The sequence below is a fragment of the Somniosus microcephalus genome, chromosome 20, assembly GCF_052327205.1.
Source record: "Somniosus microcephalus isolate GS21.2 chromosome 20, FLI_Smic_1.0, whole genome shotgun sequence".
NCBI classification, from domain to species: domain Eukaryota; kingdom Metazoa; phylum Chordata; class Chondrichthyes; order Squaliformes; family Somniosidae; genus Somniosus; species Somniosus microcephalus.
The window spans coordinates 69,843,942-69,865,424 of NC_141006.1; the positions used below are offsets into that span (position 1 = coordinate 69,843,942).

Consider the following 21,483-nt stretch of genomic DNA (forward strand, 5'->3'; position numbering starts at 1 on the left):
CCCAGAGAAAACCCACGCAAACACGGGGAGAATGTGCAAACTCCACACAGTCACCCGAGGCCGGATTCGAACCCGGGTCCCTGGCGCTGTGAGGCAACAGTGCTAACCACTATGCCACCGTGCTGCCTAAAAGCCAAGAGATAATGATGAGCCCATATAAAACCTTAATCAGTTAGAATACTGTGTGCAGCAATGGGCTCCACATCATAGGAAGTGTAATGAGGCTTTAGAGAAGGTTTAACAGTGACTCCTCTTCAAAGGTACTTAATTGACTGTAAAGCTCTTTGAGACGTCCTGAGGTCATGAAAGGTGCTATACAAATGCAAGTTCTTTAATTTTTTAAGCAAGTTTCACTAGGATGCTAATACAATAGCAAAATATTTAGAATAGCAAGATACTTACACTAAACATCCATAAGACAAAGGTCCTCTACCAACCTGCCCCCGCCACACAGTACTGCCCCCCGATTATCAAAATCCACGACAAGGCCTTGGACAACGTGGACCACTTTCCATACCTCGGGAGCCTACTGTCAACAAGGGCAGATGTCGATGACGAAGTCCAACACCGCCTTCAGTGTGCCAGTGCAGCCTTCGGTCGCCTGAGGAAGAGAGTGTTTGAAGACCAGGACCTCAAACCCGGCACTATGCTCACGGTCTACAGAGCAGCAGTGATACCCGCCCTACTGTATGCCTCAGAGACATGGACCATGTACAGCAGGCACCTCAAAGCACTGGAGAGGTAACACCAACGCTGCCTCCGCAAGATCCTGCAAATCCATTGGCAGGATAGGCGCACCAACGTCAGTGTTCTCGGTCAGGCCAACATCCCCAGCATCGAAGCTTTGACCACGCTCGATCAGCTCCGATGGACGGGTCACGTTGTCCGCATGCCCCATATGAGACTCCCAAAACAAGCGCTCTACTCGGAGCTCTGACACGGCAAGAGAGCCCCAGGTGGGCAGAGGAAACGCTTCAAGGACACCCGCAAAGCCTCCTTGAAAAAGTGTAACATCCCCACCGACACCTGGGAATCCCTGGCCCAAGACCGCACAAAGTGGAGGAGACGCATCCGGGAAGGCGCCGAACACCTCGAGTCTCTTCGCCGGGAGCAAGCGGAAGCCAAGCGCAGGCAGTGCAAGGAGCGCACGTCAACCCAAGCACCCTACCCACCCGCCCCCTTCAACCACCGTCTGCCCCACCTGTGACAGAGACTGTCGGTCCCGCATTGGACTCATCAGTCACCTGAGAACTCATTTTTAATGTGGAAGCAAGTCATCCTCGGTTCCGAGGGACTGCCTAAGAAGAGAAGACGACTGCGGATGCTGGAAATCTGAAATAACAACAGAAAATGTTGATCGTGAGGTACTGTTTTGAGGCTTCTTCTACCTCCATTTGCAGGTCCGCCTGGGCCAGATCAATCTTAGTGAAGCGTTTCCCTCCAGATAGCGAGGCGAAAATATCTTCAATCCACGGAAGCGGATATTGTACAGTGTGAAGGACTGGGTTCACTGTCACCTTAAAGTCCCCACAGATGCGAACCTTCTTTGGTTCCCCAGGCGTATTACTCAACGACCTCTTCATTACAGGAACGATGGGTGTAGCCCACTCGCTCCAGTCCACTTTGGACAGTACTCCTGAATGTTCCAAACCTTCCAGCTCTGCTTCGACGGCTGGGCGGATCGCATAAGGTACCGGTCTGGCCTTAAAAAACTTTGGGCTTGCATTTTCCTCTATTTTGATCGTCGCTGTTATGCCTTTTAGTGTTCCGAGTCCCTGCTGGAACACTTCTTGTGCGTCAGTTAGCATTTTTGACAGTCGTCCAGGTGTGACGTCGTCATCCTTTTTGGCATCTACAGTCAGTGCTTGTATGGAATGCCAATCTAGCTGTATCTTCCGGATCCATTCACGTCCTAGTAGTGGTGGTCCTCCATCTGGCAATACATATAGGTCCATTTTTGGTGTTTCCTTGCCGTTATATATAACGTTCACCCTTATTTTTCCTTTGGGGTAGACTTTTTGCCCCGTGTACGTCTTCAAGACAATCTTTGTATCTCTCAAGGGTATATGTGAGAATAGCCGCTTGTAGTCCCTTCGGTTTATGACTGTTAGGGCTGATCCTGTGTCCAATTCCATTTTCACTTGGACTCCTGCTATCTTGAGCGTGACCCAGATAGTTTGGTGATCCTCCGTTTTGATCACATTATGTAGTTTCAGACAACCCAGCTCCTTGCTTCCGGAGTCTGTATCGCTCTTCTGTTCGTCTGAACTACTCTTCGTCACCTTATGTACCTTCTTGTACTTCTCCTGTGGAGATTTCTTGCTGCTGGTTTTCTTTCCCGACCTGCAGACTCTTGCTATGTGTCCTACTTTTCCACACTGTCTGCACACTTTGTCCTTGAACCAGCAATCATTATGGTCGTGTGTTGTTCTGCCGCAGCAATAGCACTTCACTGTTCCGTATGACATTTCATTTGTGCCATATTCTTGCGGTCTCTGTTGTATCTCTGCATCGCCCCGTGCTGCTGCTTCGTGTGATACTGCAATGCTGAAAGCCTTGTCCAGCGTAAGATCCTTTTCTGATAGAAGCCGTTTCTGGGTTCCTTCACTTTGAAGCCCACACACGAACTTGTCCCTTAAAGTATCTACTAGTCCTGTTCCAAACTGGCAGTGTTTCGATAGCTTGCGCAGTTCCGTTAAATACTCAGCATTACTTTCATCTTTATGCTGGTTCCTTTTGTGAAACTTAAATCTTTCTGCTATCTGCAGCGGTGTGGGGTTTAAGTGGTCCTGTCGGATTGACACTATGTTTTCAAAATCCTTTTCTACTGGCTTCTCTGGGGTTACTAGGTTTCGTAGTAAGCCATACATTTTTGCACCCATTGAATTCAACAATACCAGCGCTTTCTTGTCATCTGGCACTTCATTCGCCTTGCAGTATACTTCTATGCGTTCGACATATGTCATCCAATCTTCGACTTCATTGTCGAACGCTGTGATACTGCCACTCTTCGGCATTTTTGGGTGTGGTTAGACTGGCTTAAAATGGCGTCTCCCGCGCTTTCCTTTCTTCCCCGCTGCGGCTTAAAATGGCGTCTTCCGCGCTGCTGCCAATGCCGCTCTCAGCGGTCCTCGTGGCAAATGGCGACGCCCTGTGGGTTTCGTGCGCTGCTCCTGCGCTGCTCCCAACGCCGCTCTCTGCAGTCCTCGTGGCAATGGCAGCGCCTCACGTTTTCCTGCACGCCTCTCTCCCCCGTTGACGCTGCTCGGCCCTTGACCACCGGCTGCGCTCTGCTCTCTCTCGTCTCTGTCCCCCGTTGACGCCGCTCGGTCCTGAACACCGGCTGCGCCCTGTGCGCTCTGCCCTCTCTCTCTCCCCCGTCGACACTGCTCGGCCTTTTTCTGTGCCGCTCGGTCGGGCTCTAGCCCGTCGCTGTCCGGGAAGGGTCTGCGCAGCACCTGTTGCCAGCCCGTTTCGCTGGACCACCGTGACTGGAAAGCCAAGCCTGGCTCTCGACAGCCTCCCTGCGATGCTCAAATCTCCGCTGGATGACTGGGCGGTTGCCCATGGTCGACGCCCGTGCTTCTGGACTCGACCTTCTTCCGCTGTTCTCCAGGAGCGAATCCCTGGGAGGTGATGCAGAGTTGCAGGTAGGTTCGAACTTGCTCATCGCCACTGTTACATCCGTGTAATAATAAGAAAAGGACTGCAGAGAACAGTACAACAGGTGTTTACTCAACGTGGTTCAAACTGCAACTGAAACAACAGATTACTACTCAGCATTATATACAGGTGTGGTCACTGCCGGTACTACAGTATACATGAGCTGTAGAAAGTAGTTCCCCCCTTAAAGGTACATACATTACAATATGGGAACAGGGTGAGGAAGTATGATTAGAACTATTTGCTCACAGGGAGGGTAAATGCCGGCATGGACTGGTTGGGCCAAATGGCTTGTTTCCGTGTTGTAACTTATATGTATTTCTAGGTATATATAGTTAGCGTAGAAAAACACACCCCGAGGCACTTCACAGAGGTGTAAGAGAAATGGACTCTGAGTCAGAAAGAGAGACATTAGGGAGGTGACCCAAACCTTGGTCAAAGGATTAGATTTTAAGGAGTATCTTAGAGGAGGAGAGAGGGATGGAGAGGTGGAGGGGTTTCTGGAGGGAATTCCGTGAGAGTAGCACATAGGCAGACATGGAAGGATTTAAACATATCATAGAATAGTACAGCACAGAAGGAGGCCATTCAGCCCATCGAGCCTGCGCTGGCTTTTTCGAAGAGCAATCAAGTTAGTCCCACTCCCCCGCTCTTTCCCCATATCCCGGAAATGTTTTCTCCTTCAAGTATTTATCCAATTCCCTTTTGAAGACTACTATTGAATCTGTATCCACCACTCTCTCAGGCAGCGCGTTCCAAATCCTAAACACTCATTGCGTAATAAAGCTTTTCCTCATGTCGCCTCTGGTTCTTTTGCCAATCACCTTAAATTTGTGCCCTCTGGTTATCGACCATTCAGCCATTGGAAACAGTTTCTCTTTATTTACTCTCTCTAAACCCCTTATGATTTTGAACACCTCTATCAAACCTCCTCTTAGCCGCCTCTGCTCCATGGAGAACAAGCCCAGCTTCTCCAGTCTATCCACGTAACATAAGGATGAGAATGTAAAATTTGAAACAACATATTGTTGTAAAATTTTAGGTGTTGTGCAACTGGGAGACAATATTAGGACAGGGGTGATGGGCAAGTGTGGCTTGGTGCAGGACAGGATATGGGCAGCGAAGGCTTGCAGCTGAAGTTTATGGCTGGTGGAGGCTGGGACCCCATCCAGGGAGCATTGGAGTGATTGAGTTTGGAGGTGACAAAGCATGATTGAGGATTTCAGCGGTGGCTGGGCTGAGGTAGACGATTGATGTAAGAAAACTACGAGGCACTTGGTCTGAGTATTAAACAAGGCTTTAATCAACTGTTTTACAACATGGAGATCTAGTTGTGTCCTTCACTAGTTCCTGTTAAAGAATGCCCTGAGCAAGCTGGGCCCATGCCCGAGTATTTATACTCTCCCTGGACAGCGCCACCAGCAGGCCACCCAGTATTACTGCATAAGTCATTTCCACATGAATGACAAGATTCATGTCAGCGATGTTACAGAGTTGGAAGTAGGTGGTCCCTGTGATGGAGAGGACATGCAGCCAGAGGTTCTGCTCAGGATTGAACAGGACACAGATTTTTTTTATTCGTTCAGGGGATGTGGGCGTCGCGGGCAAGGCCGGCATTTTTGCCCATCCCTAATTGCCCTTGAGAAGGTGGTGGTGAGCCGCCTTCTTGAACCGCAGAGGGCAGTTAAGAGTCAACCACATTGCTGTGGGTCTGGAGTCACATATAGGCCAGACCGGGTAAGGATGGCAGATTTCCTTCTCTAAAGGACATCAGTGAACCAGATGGGTTTTTGCAACAATCTGGTAGTTTCATGGTCACCATTACTGATGTTAGCTTTTTATTGCAGATTTATTTAATTAACTGAATTTAAATTCCCCAGCTGCTGTGGTGGGTTGTCTCTGGATCATTAGTCCAGGCCTCTGGATTACTTGTCCAGGCCTCTGGATTACTTGTCCAGTAACATAACCATGAGAGGACAAACCGGCCTTCGTTTGCCTGAGACTGTGACCTGGGAGGAGGTTGGAGTTGATGGTGAGGATCTGGAGTTTGTGGTAGGGGGTTGAAGGTGATGTCAGGTGAAAATAGCATTGAACTTAGTTCTGATGACCACAAATCATCTGCTGATACTTACAGTTAAAGCTCACACAACTCCAACAATTTGCATTTATATAATATGTTGCAGGGAATAAAGGGCTGGATTTTCATTGAGGAGGCGGGTAGGAGGCGGGACTACAACTTTCGGGGTTGTAGTCCCGCCTCCATCGAGTTCTAGCCAACCCATGTGATTTAGACTTGATTGACCTTGTTGAGCCCGCCCAGTGGGCTCAGCAGGCCAATTAAGGGCCACCCGGCAACAGGTGACGTCACAGATTGAAATTTCATCTGTCAAGACCTTTTGACAGATGAAATATCAGTGTTCAACAGCTGTTTGAAGCTGTCAAACACTGACAATCTGTACTCCAGGTTAATTCCTTCCTCTCAGGATGATTTAGAGATCTCCCCGGCACAGAAAGCCGAGGCTGCAGATATTGACAGCTGGCAGCCATTCTGCTTTCTGTGCCGGTGAGATGAGGGACTCCCGAGAACTGAAGGAAGGAAGGCTGTAAAGGTAAGTAAAGGTTAGTAGAACTTCTTTAAACACTTTACACACACCAAACACACTTACCTCTGCACTCATGCACCCATCACTCACCTGAACACCGGACATCTCGAACCCTCCAAGCCCTTCATCCCGACAGCCTGCTTCGCTAACTTGGCGTGGTTTGGAGCTGTCGGGAATCCCACATTTCAACAATAAAAATAGGGATTAGGCTAAAAACTGCCTGTTAACTACCTGTTAACAGGCAGTTAATTGGCACTAATCCCCTTCCCGCCTCGGGGAGGCGGCTCCCAGTGCGGGGCGGGTACCCGCTTCCTTTGAAACTGGCATGGAGGTGGGTTGGGGGCGGGATGGGGTCGGGACCCCCGATTTCGGAATCTTAAACCCCCCACATGCCTCCAATCCCGACTCCACGGCCCAATGAAAATCCAGCCCAAAATGTCCGAAGGAGCTTTTGTCGGGCACCAGAGGACACCAAGCAGGACGCAGAGGAGAAGCTGGGGGAGGTGACCAAAGGCAGAATCAAGCAGGGAGGTTTTGAGGAGGTTTTTGAAGGGAGGGAGAGAGGTAGCAGGGCAGAGGGGTTTCAATAAGGAATTTCATGGTGCAGAACAGTGGTCGCTGCAGGTTCTACCACAGATGGGGGTGGAAGGAGGGAAGAGGAAATAAAGAGTGGACTGGAACTGGCAGAATGGAGGGGACATACTGGGAAAAAGCATTGAAAACGATGGTAGAGGTAAAAAAAAAAGACTTGCATTTATATAGCGCCTTTCACGACCACCGGACATCCCAAAGCCCTTTACAGCCAATGAGGTACATTCGAAGTGTAGTCACTGTTGTAATGTAGGAAACGCTGCAGCCAATTTACGCACAGCAAGCTCCCACAAACAGCAATGTGATAATGACCAAATAATCTGTTTTTAGTGATGTTGATTGAGGGATAAATATTGGCCCCAGGACACTGGGGATAACTCCCCTGCTCTTCTTCGAAATAGTGCCGTGAGATCTTTTATATCCACCTGAGAGAGCAGACGGGGCCTCAATTTAACATCTTATTCAAAAGACGGCACCTCCAACAGTGCAGCACTCACTCAGTACTGTACTGGAGTGTCAGGCTAGATTTTTGTGCTCAAGTCTCTGGAGTGGGACTATGAACCCACAACCTCCTGACTCAGAGGCAAGGGTGCTGCCCACTGAGCCACGGCTGAGTGCAATAATACAGTGGATGGATTAGCTTAGCAGGGGCGGGGTGCCGGTGCCTGTGGTATTGTACCTCAGCAAGTCACAACACCAGCAGGAGAAGAAGAGAACAATAAGGGGAAAGCCCACCTGTCCTTTGCACATACACAAATTGGCTTTCAATTTTAACTCCCCTTTACGATTCTAGATTTACATTTACTGTACAGGGTTATCCAGCTCCACTTTTTAAGTGTAGAAAGGGTTACTCTTTTACATTGACTGTATAAACTGATCATAAACAGCTCAGAAAATGGCTTTTGTTTATGACAGCAAGTCAGTATGGGGCAATTTAAAGACCCAGGGGGAAAAATTCAGTATCGCCCCGTTTGGGGCGCCATTATCGGCCGTGCGCAAAGTTTAGCACCTGGCGCTAATTATCGCCTCCAACAGCAAACTTGGCTTTTATCGCCCCTGGAGGTGATTGGAGCGCTAAATCAGGCGCTTCACACCTGTCTTAAGGCGCAAAGGCCGAGGAGCGAGGCGCTACCTCAGAGCGCTGGCGAAGCAAGGAAGGGCAAATCAAAATGAACCTGCAAAGTGCTGCTCAGTACCCAAAACCCCTTCACACAGCGTTGAATCTCTCCAGAAGTTTCTCTCTCTCTCTCTCTCAGAATGCGTGGTGCAAAAATGTCACCGACAAAAAAAGGCAGGAAGCAGTTGCCTTTAAATAGCGCTCCCCCAGTCCCTTCCTGACTGCAAAACGCTCCCCTCAACCTGTCGTTGCTTGCGGCAGGCGGTAAGGCAGGGGGCGCCACTCACTATCCGGTCCGGGGCGCTACCGGGGCATTGCGTACTCGACTGACGTCACGATCTGCGGGCGCAAAATGTCTAGTTAATTTCGCGAGTGGCGCATACATCGCTGCGCCCGGGCGCTAGTTGCTTTGTGTCCCATTAGCGCCCTCTTAAGGCGCTAACGGGAGGCACAAGCAACTGAATTTTTCCCCCCCAGAGTTGTTATTTTATGCTGGTGGGAATTCATTAACGAATATTATGTATAGACAAATGTACATGACCAATTAGCATGTGCAAAGATTGGACCGAGGCCATTAATCTGCTATTAAGTGTATACTGTGTATGGACTGTAAAACTTACATGGAAATTAAAAAGGCCATTACTGTGCATTTTATTGAGCAAGCTTCCATTTAACTGAATTGGGGAAAACTAGAAATAACAACAGATGACGCTGGAAAAACTCAGCAGGCCAGGCAACATCCGTGGAGAGAGAAACAGAGTCAACGCTTCAGGTCGAAACCCTTCTTCAGAAACCCTTCATTGGTTTCGACCTGAAACGTTGACTCTATTTCTCTCTCCACGGATGTTGCCTGGCCTGCTGAGTTTTTCCAGCGTTTTCTGTTGTTATTTCGGATTTCCAGCGTCCGCAGTATTTTGCTATCGTGGGTGTGATGAAATAACTGTGTTCTGATATTTGTACTTGTACTTGCAATGTCTGGAATGTTCCACCGGGGGGAACCACTAATGCTCCTCCCTGGCCCCGCCCCTCTTCTGGTATGTTCTACCAAGGGCTCAGTCGATGATGTACTCTGTTAACTCTGCCATGATTCTTATTTAATAAAAGGCTTCAGTCTTAAGCTTTAACTTCACGGATTCGGGCAGTTATTTGGCACATCAATTTTATTAAATTACAACTTTTGGAAGATGGATCGATTTTTGAAACCAGAGCGTCTGGATATCGATCCCCATTCGGCAGATGCGTCGAAGAAATTTACGCATTGGCTCCGATGTTTTGAACACTTCATCGCATCATCGACCGATCCGACGGTTAACAAGTTGGGTCTTCTAACCAACTTGGTAAGTCATCAAACTTACTCTATAATTGAAGATATTACTACATATGAAGAGGCCCTCGCAGCTCTTAAAGCCCAGTACCTTAAGTCGGTTAACGAAGTATACGCCAGGTATCTCCTGTCTACTCGCAGGCAATTACCCGAGGAATCTCTGGACGATTTCCTGCAGGACCTTAAGGCTTTGGCTAAGGGTTGCAACTACAAGGCTGTCTCTGCCATAGTGTATCAGGAAGAAGCCATCCGCGATTCTTTCATATCTGGCCTCCGATCTAATTATATTAGACAGAGACTCCTCGAGAACGACTCGTTAGTTTTAAAAACGGTTGTCACTGCTGCTCGATCGTTAGATGTAGCCCAGAAGAATTCAGAAGTGTATGCATCAGCCCATGCATCTCTCTCAGCCTCGTGTGTTCTGAGTATGGAGGCATCCATAACACCAATGGAGCCCCCACTTAATCCTATTGTTGCGGCTGTGCCCCATGGGTCTAAGTGTTATTTTTGTGGCCAATCTAAACACCCCAGGCAAAGTTGCCCAGCCAGAGAGGCTACCTGTTTTAAATGTAAGAAACGGGGACATTTTAGTAAAGTGTGTAAGGGTAATCCTGTACCCGATGTCTTCTCTGCTGTCGCCTATCGTTTTACTCTAGCCTCGGCTACGGTTGACCAGACCATACCGTGTTCCTTGTCAAAATCTATGATGGACATTAAGATTAATGGTCGTCCTACTGGGTGTTTGATAGACTGTGGCAGTACTGAAAGTTTTATACACCCCAACCTTGTTAACTCCTGTTCATTGAAGGTGTATCCTACTCAAAGTGAAATTGTGATGGCGTCCAAATCCCTTACTTCGGAGGTAACTGGATATTGTAAAGTCACATTGACCGTTAAGGATACGGAGTATAAGGACTTTAAACTCCTCATATTACCTCAGTTGTGTGTGAACTTAATATTAGGCTTGGACTTCCAGTGTCAGCATGAAAGCGTTACCCTTAAGTATGGTGGATCTCAGCCTCCGCTCACAGTCTGCGGCCTTTCTACTTTAAACGTAAGTCCGCCTTCTTTGTTTGTGAACCTTGCTCCTAATTGTAGACCTATAGCAACTAAGGGTCGACGGTATAGTTCAGAAGATAAAACATTTATAAAAGAGGAAGTGGAAAGGCTTCAACGGGAGGGAATCATCGAACACAGTGGTAGCCCGTGGTGTGCCCAGGTGGTGGTGGTTAAAACTAATGAGAAGAAAAGACTTGTGGTCGATTATAGCCAGACTATAAACTTGTATACCCAATTAGACACCTATCCTTTGCCTCGTATTTCTGAGATGGTGAACCAGATAGCTCAGTACCGCATGTTCTCCACCATTGATTTAAAGTCTGCCTACCATCAACTCCCCATCAAAATAGAAGACCGACCTTATACGGCCTTCGAAGCTAATGGGCGCCTGTACCAATTCCTTCGGGTGCCCTTTGGAGTGACGAATGGGGTATCCGTCTTCCAACGGGAGATGGATTGTATGGTGGATGAATACGCGTTGGAAGCAACATTCCCGTACCTGGACAATGTTACCATCTGTGAGCGTGACCAACGGGAGCATGATCAAAATCTCGCGAAGTTCCTAGAGACTGCAAAGAGGTTAAACCTGACCTACAACGAAAACAAGTGTACCTTCAATACTACACATTTGTGTATTCTTGGTTGCGTTGTGGAGAATGGGGTAATCGGGCCAGACCCTGAAAGATTACGCCCACTTAAGGAATTACCTTTACCTCACACTGTAAAAGCTTTAAGAAGGTGTCTGGGATTCTTCTCGTACTATGCCCAGTGGGTGGCTAGCTACTCAGATAAAGTCTGACCTCTTATTAAGTCGACGTCTTTTCCGCTATCGGCGGAAGCTCAGGAGGCTTTCCTTAATATCAAACGGGACATTGAGAAGGCAGTGGTATGTGCCGTGGATGAGAAGATCCCATTTCAAGTGGAAAGTGATGCATCTGATTTTGCGTTGGCAGCAACTCTTAACCAAGCTGGTAGACCAGTAGCTTTCTTCTCTCGTACATTGCAAGGACCAGAAGTTCGACATTCTTCAGTGGAAAAGGAGGCACAGGCCATTATTGAAGCAGTCAGGTATTGGAGACATTATCTCGCTGGCCAACGTTTTACGCTCATTACTGACCAGCGATCTGTGGCCTTTATGTTCAACACTAAGCAGAGAGGCAAGATTTTAAGATGGCAAATAGAACTGTCAACATATGACTATGATATTCAGTACAGGCCTGGAGTATTTAATGAGCCATCGGATGCTTTGTCACGAGGAGTATGTGCTAGTCTAGGTACAGATAAGCTTCAAAGTCTCCACGACGCACTCTGCCACCCTGGGGTTACCAGAATGAACCACTTCATTAAGTCCCACAATCTACCCTACTCTATTGAGGAGGTCCGGACAATGACCAGAACCTGTTATGTTTGTGCTGAATGCAAACCCCGCTTCTATAAGCCGTCCGAGCCAGCTCATCTTATTAAAGCAACTCGACCATTTGAGCGTTTGAGTCTCGATTTTAAAGGTCCCCTTCCATCGAGCGACCGTAATGTCTATTTTCTTAATATTATAGACGAGTACTCTCGGTTCCCTTTTGTTATCCCCTGTCCGGATGTGACTAGTGCTGTTGTAATTAAATGCCTCTGCCAACTGTTTTCCTTGTTCGGCATGCCTAACTATATACATAGTGATAGGGGTTCTTCCTTTATGAGCGAAGAATTACGACAGTTTTTGCTATCGAAGGGGATTGCAACGAGTAGAACTACCAGCTATAACCCTCGTGGTAATGGGCAGGTCGAGAAAGAAAATGCGACAGTGTGGAAGGCTATCGTACTGTCTCTGAAGTCACGAGGCCTGCCGACCTCTCGCTGGCAGGATGTCCTGCCAGACGTGCTGCATTCCATAAGGTCTCTTTTGTGTACAGCGACGAATGCCACCCCTCATGAAAGGATGTTTAGTTTTCCAAGAAAAGCTACTAATGGAATATCGTTACCCACATGGTTGACGACCACGGGCCCTGTGTTGTTGCGCAGACATGTGAGAGGCCACAAGACTGATCCACTGGTGGAGGAAGTACAACTCCTCCATGCTAATCCCCAGTATGCGTATATTCAATATTCGGATGGGCGAGAGGATACGGTCTCTATTAAAGATCTTGCACCTGCTGGAGCTCGAAAAGAGTTCGACTCTGAGAGTAGAGTTTTCAATCGTGGTATTGGACCTTCAGAGACACAAACCCTCAGTGTGGAAAATACTGATGATTCTGGGAATTCGAATGAACCGGAGTTAGTACTCCGGGAGGAGCCTCAGCAAGAGTTACGTCATTCCCGGAGGATTATCAGACCTCCTAACAGACTGAATCTATAGCAGGGGGTGAATGTGATGAAATAACTGTGTTCTGATATTTGTACTTGTACTTGCAATGTCTGGAATGTTCCACCGGGGGGAACCACTAATGCTCCTCCCTGGCCCCGCCCCTCTTCTGGTATGTTCTACCAAGGGCTCGGTCGATGATGAACTCTGTTAACTCTGCCATGATTCTTATTTAATAAAAGGCTTCAGTCTTAAGCTTTAACTTCACGGATTCGGGCAGTTATTTGGCACATCAGTGGGGAAAACTAGATTTCGCAACTGGATTTAAGAGAGCCAGACTGTACAGTACTGTCTGTGTGTCACCTCTCCCAGTCACTCTAAAATACTCTAGACAATAGCCTCACCCTTGAGTATTCATTCAGAAAATACACCAGGACATAAAACTTTAAATTAAATAAATATGACTTTCACTGATGGCACAATGGGTGCGAAATCATAGAGACCAGGATGGTGTCAGGCTAACAGTGGGGTTGTTACATTTGGCTTCAGTGTCCTTGCTTAAGGAGGGTAATTAGAAGATCAATCAGGTTAAAGAAACAGGCGTTTCTATATAACAGGCTGGCCTGGAGGGTGGGTGGGGGCACACTCACAGCACAATGATGGTGTGCCAGTCAGGACCTGTGTCTCTGCCCTCCTTTGCGCATATGCACTTGTGACTCTTGAATTCCCTCCCCCATCCATACAGCTATCATCAGCAGAGGTGGGGCTCCTGCCATTTACTGGAATTCCTGCCTGTTCCTCCCTTGGGCCTCAACCTTAATTAAGAACAGCCAAGGGTGACAAAACAGATAGTAAGAGTTACAAAAAGGGAATATGAAAGGGATATCAAATTCAACATAAAAGAACTTTACAATTATATTGGGAAAAAGAGGCTGGTTAAGAGCGGGCGGGAAAGCGGAGTTGAGGCCAGGATCAGATCAGCCGTGATCTTATTGAATGGCGGAGCAGGCTCGAGGGGCCAAATGACCGACTCCTGCTCCTACGTCTTATGTTCTTATGTTCTTATGTTCAATGTGGCCCCCTATAAACTGATAATGGCGATATTATAAATGAAAATAAGGAAATGGCGGACATGTTAAATATGTCAGTATTTACAGTAGAGGAAGAGGATAGCATAACCGACATCCCAAGGAAACTAATATTGAGTCAGAGATGGGGACTCACCATAATTAACGTAAGCAAATTAACAGTAATGAAGAAAATAATGGCACTAAAGAGTGACAAACTAGGGTTGTGTTCCCTGGAATTTAGAAGATTAAGAGGTGATTAGATCGGGTGATTAAGGGGAACAGGTAGATTAGATAGAGAGAAACTATTTCCGCTGGTTGGGGAGTCTAGGACTAGGGGGCAGTGTCTAAACATTAGTGCCAGACCTTTCAGGAGTGAAGTTAGGAAACACTTCTACACACAAAGGGTGGTAAAAGTTTGGAACTCTCTTCCGCAAATGACAGTTGATGCTAGGTCAATTGTTAATTTTAAATCTGAGATTGATAGGTTTTTGTTAACATAAGGTATTAAGGGATATGGGGCAAAGGCGGGTATATGGAGTTAGGTCGCAGATCAGCCACAATCTCATTGAATGGTGGAACAGGCTCGAGGGGCTGAATGGCCTCCTCCTGTTCCTGTGTTCCTAAGTTTGCATGATGCTTTCGAATGGGCATAGCACACCAGGATCTGATTCTGTCAGAAATAGGCCCCAGCAGTGTGTGAATAGTCGGTTTACCCAACAGCAGTCGATTGCAGAGCAAACATAATCCCACAAGCGGCAATGACAGCGATGAGCAGTTAATCTGTTTTTAATGTTCTTTGCTGAAGGATCATTTTGTCCAGGACATTGGCCCGGCTCCTTCGTCTTCTCTGAGTACAGCTACGGGATCTTTAACATCCACATGAACAGACAGACAGGAGCTTATCTCAACAGGGTGGAATTTACAAAGGTTTAAATGTAAAAAAAATGAGGATAATGGGGCTGCTTTTTGATGAAAAATATTTCTCAACTGAAAATACTTAAAAAAGAATGTACAAGATATCCTGCTGACAATTTATTTAACTGGGTGAATTATACTGAATCCAGATAGAAATATGTGGCCATTAGTCATGGTAAAAGCATTTATGATCAATGCTCCCTCTCACCGCAGATACAAAGGTTTAGAGTAACTCCTTGTAGTACAAATTTTAACCAGAAATATGTCTCGTCAGCAACAACTTTCATTTATATAGCACCTTTAACCTGGAAAAGCATCCCATGGCTCTTCACAAAGGCATAGACAGACAACAATGGTGCTGAGCCAAAGAAGGAGAAGAAAGATAAGAAAAAACTCATGCTTACACAACCACCGGACGTCCCAAAGCTCTTTACAGCCAATGAAGTACTTTTTGAAGTGTAGTCACTGTTGTAATGTAGGAAACGCAGCAGCCAATTTGCACACAGCAAGCTCCCACAAGCAGCAATGTGATAAGGACCAGATAATCTGTTTTAGTGATGTTGATTGAGGGATAAATATTGGCCCAGGACACCGGGGATATCTCCCCTGCTCTTCTTCAAAATAGTGCTGTGGGATCTTTTACATCCACCTGAGCGGGGCAGATGGGGCCTCGGTTTAACGTCTCATCTGAAAGATGGCACCTCCGACAGTGCAGCGCTCCCTCAGTACCGCACTGGAGGGCCAGCCTAGCTTTTTGCGTTCAAGTCCCTGGAGTGGGACTCTGAACCCACAACCATCTGACTCAAAGGCGAGGGTGCCGCCCACTGAGCCGCAGCTGACACTGAGGTATTAGGAGGGGTGGCCAAAAGCTTGGTTCTAAGGAGGGTCCTAAAGGAGACGAGGGAGGGAATTCCAGAGCGTGGAGCCTAAACAGCTCAAGGCACAGCCAGCACTTGGTGGGGCAGAGAGAGTGGGGGAGACGAAGGAATGGAGAGTCCTGGGGGGGGGCGGTTTGTAGGGCTGGAGGAGGTTACAGAGATAGGGAAGGATGAGCCCATGAAGTGATTTGAATATGAGAATGAAAATGTGGAATTGGAGGCGTTGAGGGACTGGCTGCTCAGCAAGGGCAGGAGTGGCGGGTGAGTGGGACCTGGTGCTGGATAGGATATGAGCAGCAGGGTTTTGAATGAGTTGAAGTAGCTTTGGAAAAGCCGAGTATCGAGGTGACAAAGGAATGGCTAAGGGTATCAGCAGCAGATGGGCTGAAGTTGCTTTTATATCCAGAACGTGGGGAGAAACTTTAATCTCTGCGCCCTCTGCGTAACAAAGATCCGGGTGGCAGCATTTTCTCCTTCTTAATCAAATCAAAATCAAATCAAATCAACTTTTATTGTCATTGTTAGTGCACAAGTGCAGTACAACGAAATGTAGGCTTGCGGCTCCCGAGAGTGTACATTTAGATTAAGACATTTAAACATTCAACATACATTTGGCTTGTAATACATTAACATAAACATAACCATAATAAAGTGCATTGGCAGATGTGCAGGCTTTAGAGTTTATTTGTGGAGTTCAGTAGGATGATAGCCCTGGGAAAGAAGCTGTTCCTAAATCTGGTCGTACGGGTGCGAATGCATCTGTAGCGTCTCCCAGATGGCAGGAGGGCGAACAGACTGTGGCTGGGGTGGGTAGGGTCTTTGATGATGGACCGTGACCTCCGTAAACAGCGTTTCTGGTATATGTGCTCTATGGTCGGTAGCCGGGTGCCGGTAATGCCGGGGCAGTTTTGACTACCCGCTGCAGGGCTTTCCGGTCATAGTAGCTACAGCTGCCATACCATACTGTGATACAGTTCGTCAGGATGCTCTCTATTGTGCAGCGGTAAAAGTTAGAGAGGATCAGGGGTGACAGGTTACATCCCTTCAGCCTCCTTAGGAAATATAGGCGCTGCTGGGCCTTCTTCACCAGAGGTGTGATCGCAATGTTCCGTTATTTCCAGGACTTAACTTTGCAAGAGAGCTGTTTCCCGGAACAGCTGTGTAAACTGCACCTGATTCTCCTCCCTATGTACCATCTCTCCTGCAGCTGGAAATACCGCTGGCAGAAACTCAAAGAAGACTACCTGTCAAAGAAGATCCTTCGTTCTTAGTGCAAGAACCTCTCCTGAGACAGCGACTGGAGGAATCTCAGAAGGTAAGTGCTTACTATTAGGCACAAGGAAGTTTGGAGGGGGTGGGGTCCTGATTCAGCGCTTGCACTAAATATCAACATTTATACTTAAGGAAAACATTACCTGATGCTCTATTCATTTCTTATTCTTTGTAATATTCAACGTGATAATTACACAGAACATTAATTTACTGGGTATCAGCTGGTGAGCTACAAGGTGCAGAACAATTTACTACTAATGGATGAAAGAAACTGAGTGCAATTTTTTTATTGGATATAATTAAGGATAATTAGTTGCTTAAAGGGGCATTGTATTTAGCAAGTTCTGTCTGCAAACAAGAAATTAGATTTTTTTTAAATCTACTTTTAGGCAACCGCACACCACAAGCCCACTGCTTAGAGACTGAAAACAAATCCACTGCATTTCTTACAATAACCCTGCTTCTCAAGAGATTCTGGCGGGCATGCAGGCAGGCAGGGCCTTTGACAAGGCAGAACACTGCAGTCCAGCCTCAATGCTTATCCAACGTGCACACATGCCTGCTTTCCAGCTAAGGTCAATTGGCTGAGAGCGGGAGAGGGCGGACCTGCCAACTCCCTATCCCAGGGACACCCATTGCAGAGTGCTCACTGCTGCTCAGACTGAAATAAGATCACTGGGCACAGAACAGGTGTTGAACCCGGGGCCTCCATGGTCGGTTTGGCTCAGTAACACACTCGGTGGTCCGTTTACCAGCTGAACAGTTGGGAGGAGGCCTTGCCACTATTTCCAACTGGCATCCTACATTACAACAACAACAACTTGTATTTATATAGCACCTTTAATGTAGTAAAATATCCCAAGGTGCTTCACAGGAGTATTTTAAGACAAAAAATTTGACACCGAGCCACATAGGGAGAAATTAGGGCAGCTTGGTCAAAGAGGTTGGTTTTAAGGAGCATCTTAAAGGAGGAAAGAGAGGTAAAGAGACGGAGAGGTTTAGGGAGGGAATTCCAGAGCTTAGGGCTTAGGCAACAGAAGGCACGGCCACTAATGGTTGAGTGATTATAATCAGGGATGCTCAAGAGGGCAGAATTAGAGGAGCGCAGATATCTCGGTGGGGTTGTGGAGCTGAAGGAGATTACAGAGATAGGGAGGGGCGAGGCCATGGAGGGATTTGAAAACAAGGATGAGAATTTTGAAATCGAGGCGCTGCTTAACCGGGAGCCAATGTAGGTCAGCGAGCACAGGGGTGATGGGTGAACGGGACTTGGTGCGAGTTCGGACGCGGGCAGCCGAGTTTTGGATGACCTCCAGTTTACGTAGGGTGGAATGTGGGAAGCCAGCCAGGAGTGCGTTGGAATAGTCAAGTCTAGAGGTCACAAAGGCATGGATGAGGGTGACACTTCATTGGCTGTAAAGCATTTTGAAAGGCGCTATGTAAATCCTAGTTCGTTCTTTTATTGTAGATCATAATCTATTTTTTTTTCCTATTAAGATAACTTTTTCAATGTGTTCAAGATAACAACAAAGACTTACAGTTATATGGTGCCTTAAACATAGAAAATGTTCCAGGGTGCTTTACAGAGAGGGGAGAAATAATGTAACAGAATGGCAGCCAAGCCACAGGGCAATACGACAACATTACGGTTCACTGCCATTTTGGTTCCTCACTGCTGTACAGAGACATCTCTGCCTTGCAATTCAAAAGTTCCTGGCGACAACATTTTAAGACTAACTATCAGCAGGATGGTGGGGGCAATGCTACAATTGGTTTTAGTGAGCAGAAAATGATCCACCGTTCTGACTCCTGACCAGCATCCAGTGATCCTAGCTGGAGGTGCTGGTTAGTGGACACTGAACAAGGACAGGATCAGGCTAGCCTGTGATGCCCCCACCCCTCCCCTGAGGTTGAATAGTCTGCGGACATTCACATCAAAAGCTCACATATGAGCAATGGCCACTTGGGTGAAGTATCAGGGAATGCCGAATGCCCACGGAACCAGATCGCCAGTGAGGGAGTCAGTGGGAAGGGGGAGGAGGGGAAAAATTGGAGAGAAATTAAAAAAACATTTTAGAACATAGGAAAAAGCAAACATTGAATCTATTTCTTAACATATCAGTTCTAGGGGCAATTTATTCAGCAGTCTCTATCTTAGAGCCTCTATTAAGAATCACAAAACTTACGAAAATAAATCTCACTTCTTTAGAAACTCTTTTCAAAGCAGAGAACATTTCCACTCATCGTCACAAGTCTCCAGACTGACGTGCAGTAAATCAGCAGGTCTTTCTCAATCCCTCTGATTTAATCTCAGTCTGCAAATGCTTGCATAGATGAGAGATAGAGAGTGAGAGACGGAGATGGAATTTGCACACATACATAGAGCCACCTTAATCAAGTGGCCAAAACATTACAATGGGTGGATGAAAGGGACATCATACGGCATTAGGAATAGCCCGAGATTTCAAAGTAAAAATAGAAAATGTTGGAAATACTCAACAGATCCATCACTATCTGAAAGAAAGAAAAGGGACGCTAACATGTCTGATAGAAACCCTTTTGTCAGAATATAGAGATAGACTTTCCTACGGCTGCTTCTGCTCTGATGGTATCTATCCATCTAATGCTTGTACTGATCTGAGGGGGAGATCATAAGAAATAGGAGCAGGAGTCGGCCATTCAGCCCCTCGAGCCTGCTCCGCCATTCAATAAGATCATGGCTGATCTTCTACCTCATCTCTACTTTCCTGCACTATCCCCATATCCCTTGATTCCCTTAATATTCAACAATCTATCGATCTCTGTCTTGAATATACTCAACGACTGAGCCTCCACAGCCCTCTGGGGTAGAGAATTCCAAAGATTCACCACCCTCTGAGTGAAGACATTTCTCCTCACCTCAGTCCTAAATGGCCGACCCCTTATTCTGAGACTGTGACCCCTGGTTCTAGACTCCCCAGCCAGGGGAAACATCCTTCCTGCTTCTACCCTGTCAAGCCCTGTAAGAATTTTGTATGTTTTGATGAGATCACCCCTCATTCTTCTAAACTCTAGGGAATATAGGCCTAGTCTACACAATCTCTCCTCATAGGACAATCCCCCCATCCCAGGAATCAGTCTGTGAACCTTCGTTGCACTCCCTCTATGGCAAGTATATCCTTCCTTAGGTAAGGAGGCCAAAACTGTACACAATACTCCAGGTGTGGTCTCACCAGGGCCCTATATAGTTGCAATAAGATGTCTTTACTCTTAGATTCAAATCCTCTTGTAATAAAGGCCAACATACCATTTGCTTTCCTAATTGCTTGCTGTACCTGCATGTTAACTTTCAGTGATTCGTATACAAGGACACCCAGGTCCCTCTGACCACCAACATTTCCCAATCTCTCACCATTTAAAAAATACTCTGCTTTTCTAATTTTCCTACCAAAGTGGATAACTTCACATTTCTCCACATTATATTGCATGTGCCATGTTCTTGCCCACTCACTTAGCTTGTCTATATCCTCTTGAAGCCTCTTTGCATCCTCCTCACAACTTACATTCCCACCTAGCTTTGTATCATCAGCAAACTTGGATATATTACATTTGGTCCCCTCATCCAAATCATTGATATAGATTGTGAATAGCTGAGGCCCAAGCACTGATGACCTGAAAATGACCCGTTTATTCCTACTCTCTGTTTTCTGTCCGTTAACCAATCCTCAATCCATGCTAATATATTACCCCCAATCCCATGAGCCCTAATTTTGTTTAATAACCTCTTGTGTGGCACCTTATCAAATGCCTTCTGAAAATCCAAATACACCACATCTACTGGTTCCCCCTTATCTATTCTGCTAGTTACAACCTAAAAAAACTCCAACAGATATGTCAAACATGATTTCCCTTTCATAAATCCGTGTTGACTCTGCCCAATCCTATTATTATTTTCTAAGTGCCCTGTTGCCACGTCCTTAATAATAGATTCTAGTATTTTCCCTACTACTGATATCAGGCTAACTGCTCTGTAGTTCCCCGTTTTCTCTCCCTCTTTTCTTAAATGGTGGGGTTACATTTGCTACCTTCCAATCTGCGGGAACCATTCTAGAATCTATGGAATTTTGGAAAATGACAACAAATGCATCCACTATCTCTATAGCCACCTCTTTCAAAACCCTGGGATGTAGGCCATCAGGCCCTGGGGATTTATTGGCTTTCAGTCCCATTAATTTCTCCAGTACTATTTTTTTTTACTAAGAGGGCCCTGAGAATGTCCGAATACAAAATGGTTGTGATTTATTTTACATTCATCAAATAAATGATGAGGGTATGTAATTATTCTTTAAAATTTAACACTTTTGCAAATTAAACTTTTTACTGCTGAAATTGGCTGAAATAGGCATCAGACAGTTTCCCAAACAAGGCCACAGATGGGCCTTCGGCAGGCAGAGTGATTTAATTTCTAATTTATAACCAATAATGTCACACTTCCAGATTCATATTATCGTAAAGTACAGATTTATTGCTGGCCGCCACAATGGCACAGTTTGAGAGGCCTATTCACCCACTGTCGGTGATCATGTCAGGCAGCAATGAGTTCCTAAGTTGTGTGCTAAAGGGAAGCTTTATAGTAAATTTGGAAGTGCGTTAGGCTACAGCCCTGAAAGCTCAATCAGGCTACAGATCCAAACCCTGCAGTGATTGTACAATTGCAGA

At 46.5% G+C, this 21,483-nt stretch overlaps 1 protein-coding gene across 3 annotated transcripts in view; it reads left to right on the forward strand.

Moving 5' to 3' along the window:
• Window positions 1–21,483, forward strand: part of LOC147103388 (uncharacterized) — a 465,903-nt gene that overhangs the window by 315,467 nt on the left and 128,953 nt on the right. For 2 of the 3 annotated variants that reach the window (XM_085962945.1, XM_085962947.1), the window contains exon 4: window positions 16,721–16,828. In XM_085962945.1, coding sequence (XP_085819071.1) covers window positions 16,721–16,784 — 64 coding nt within the window. In that variant the 3' untranslated portion in view covers window positions 16,785–16,828. Of the gene's footprint in view, window positions 1–16,720; window positions 16,829–21,483 lie in introns of those variants that run through there. The other variant, XM_085962946.1, reaches the window with a different exon arrangement.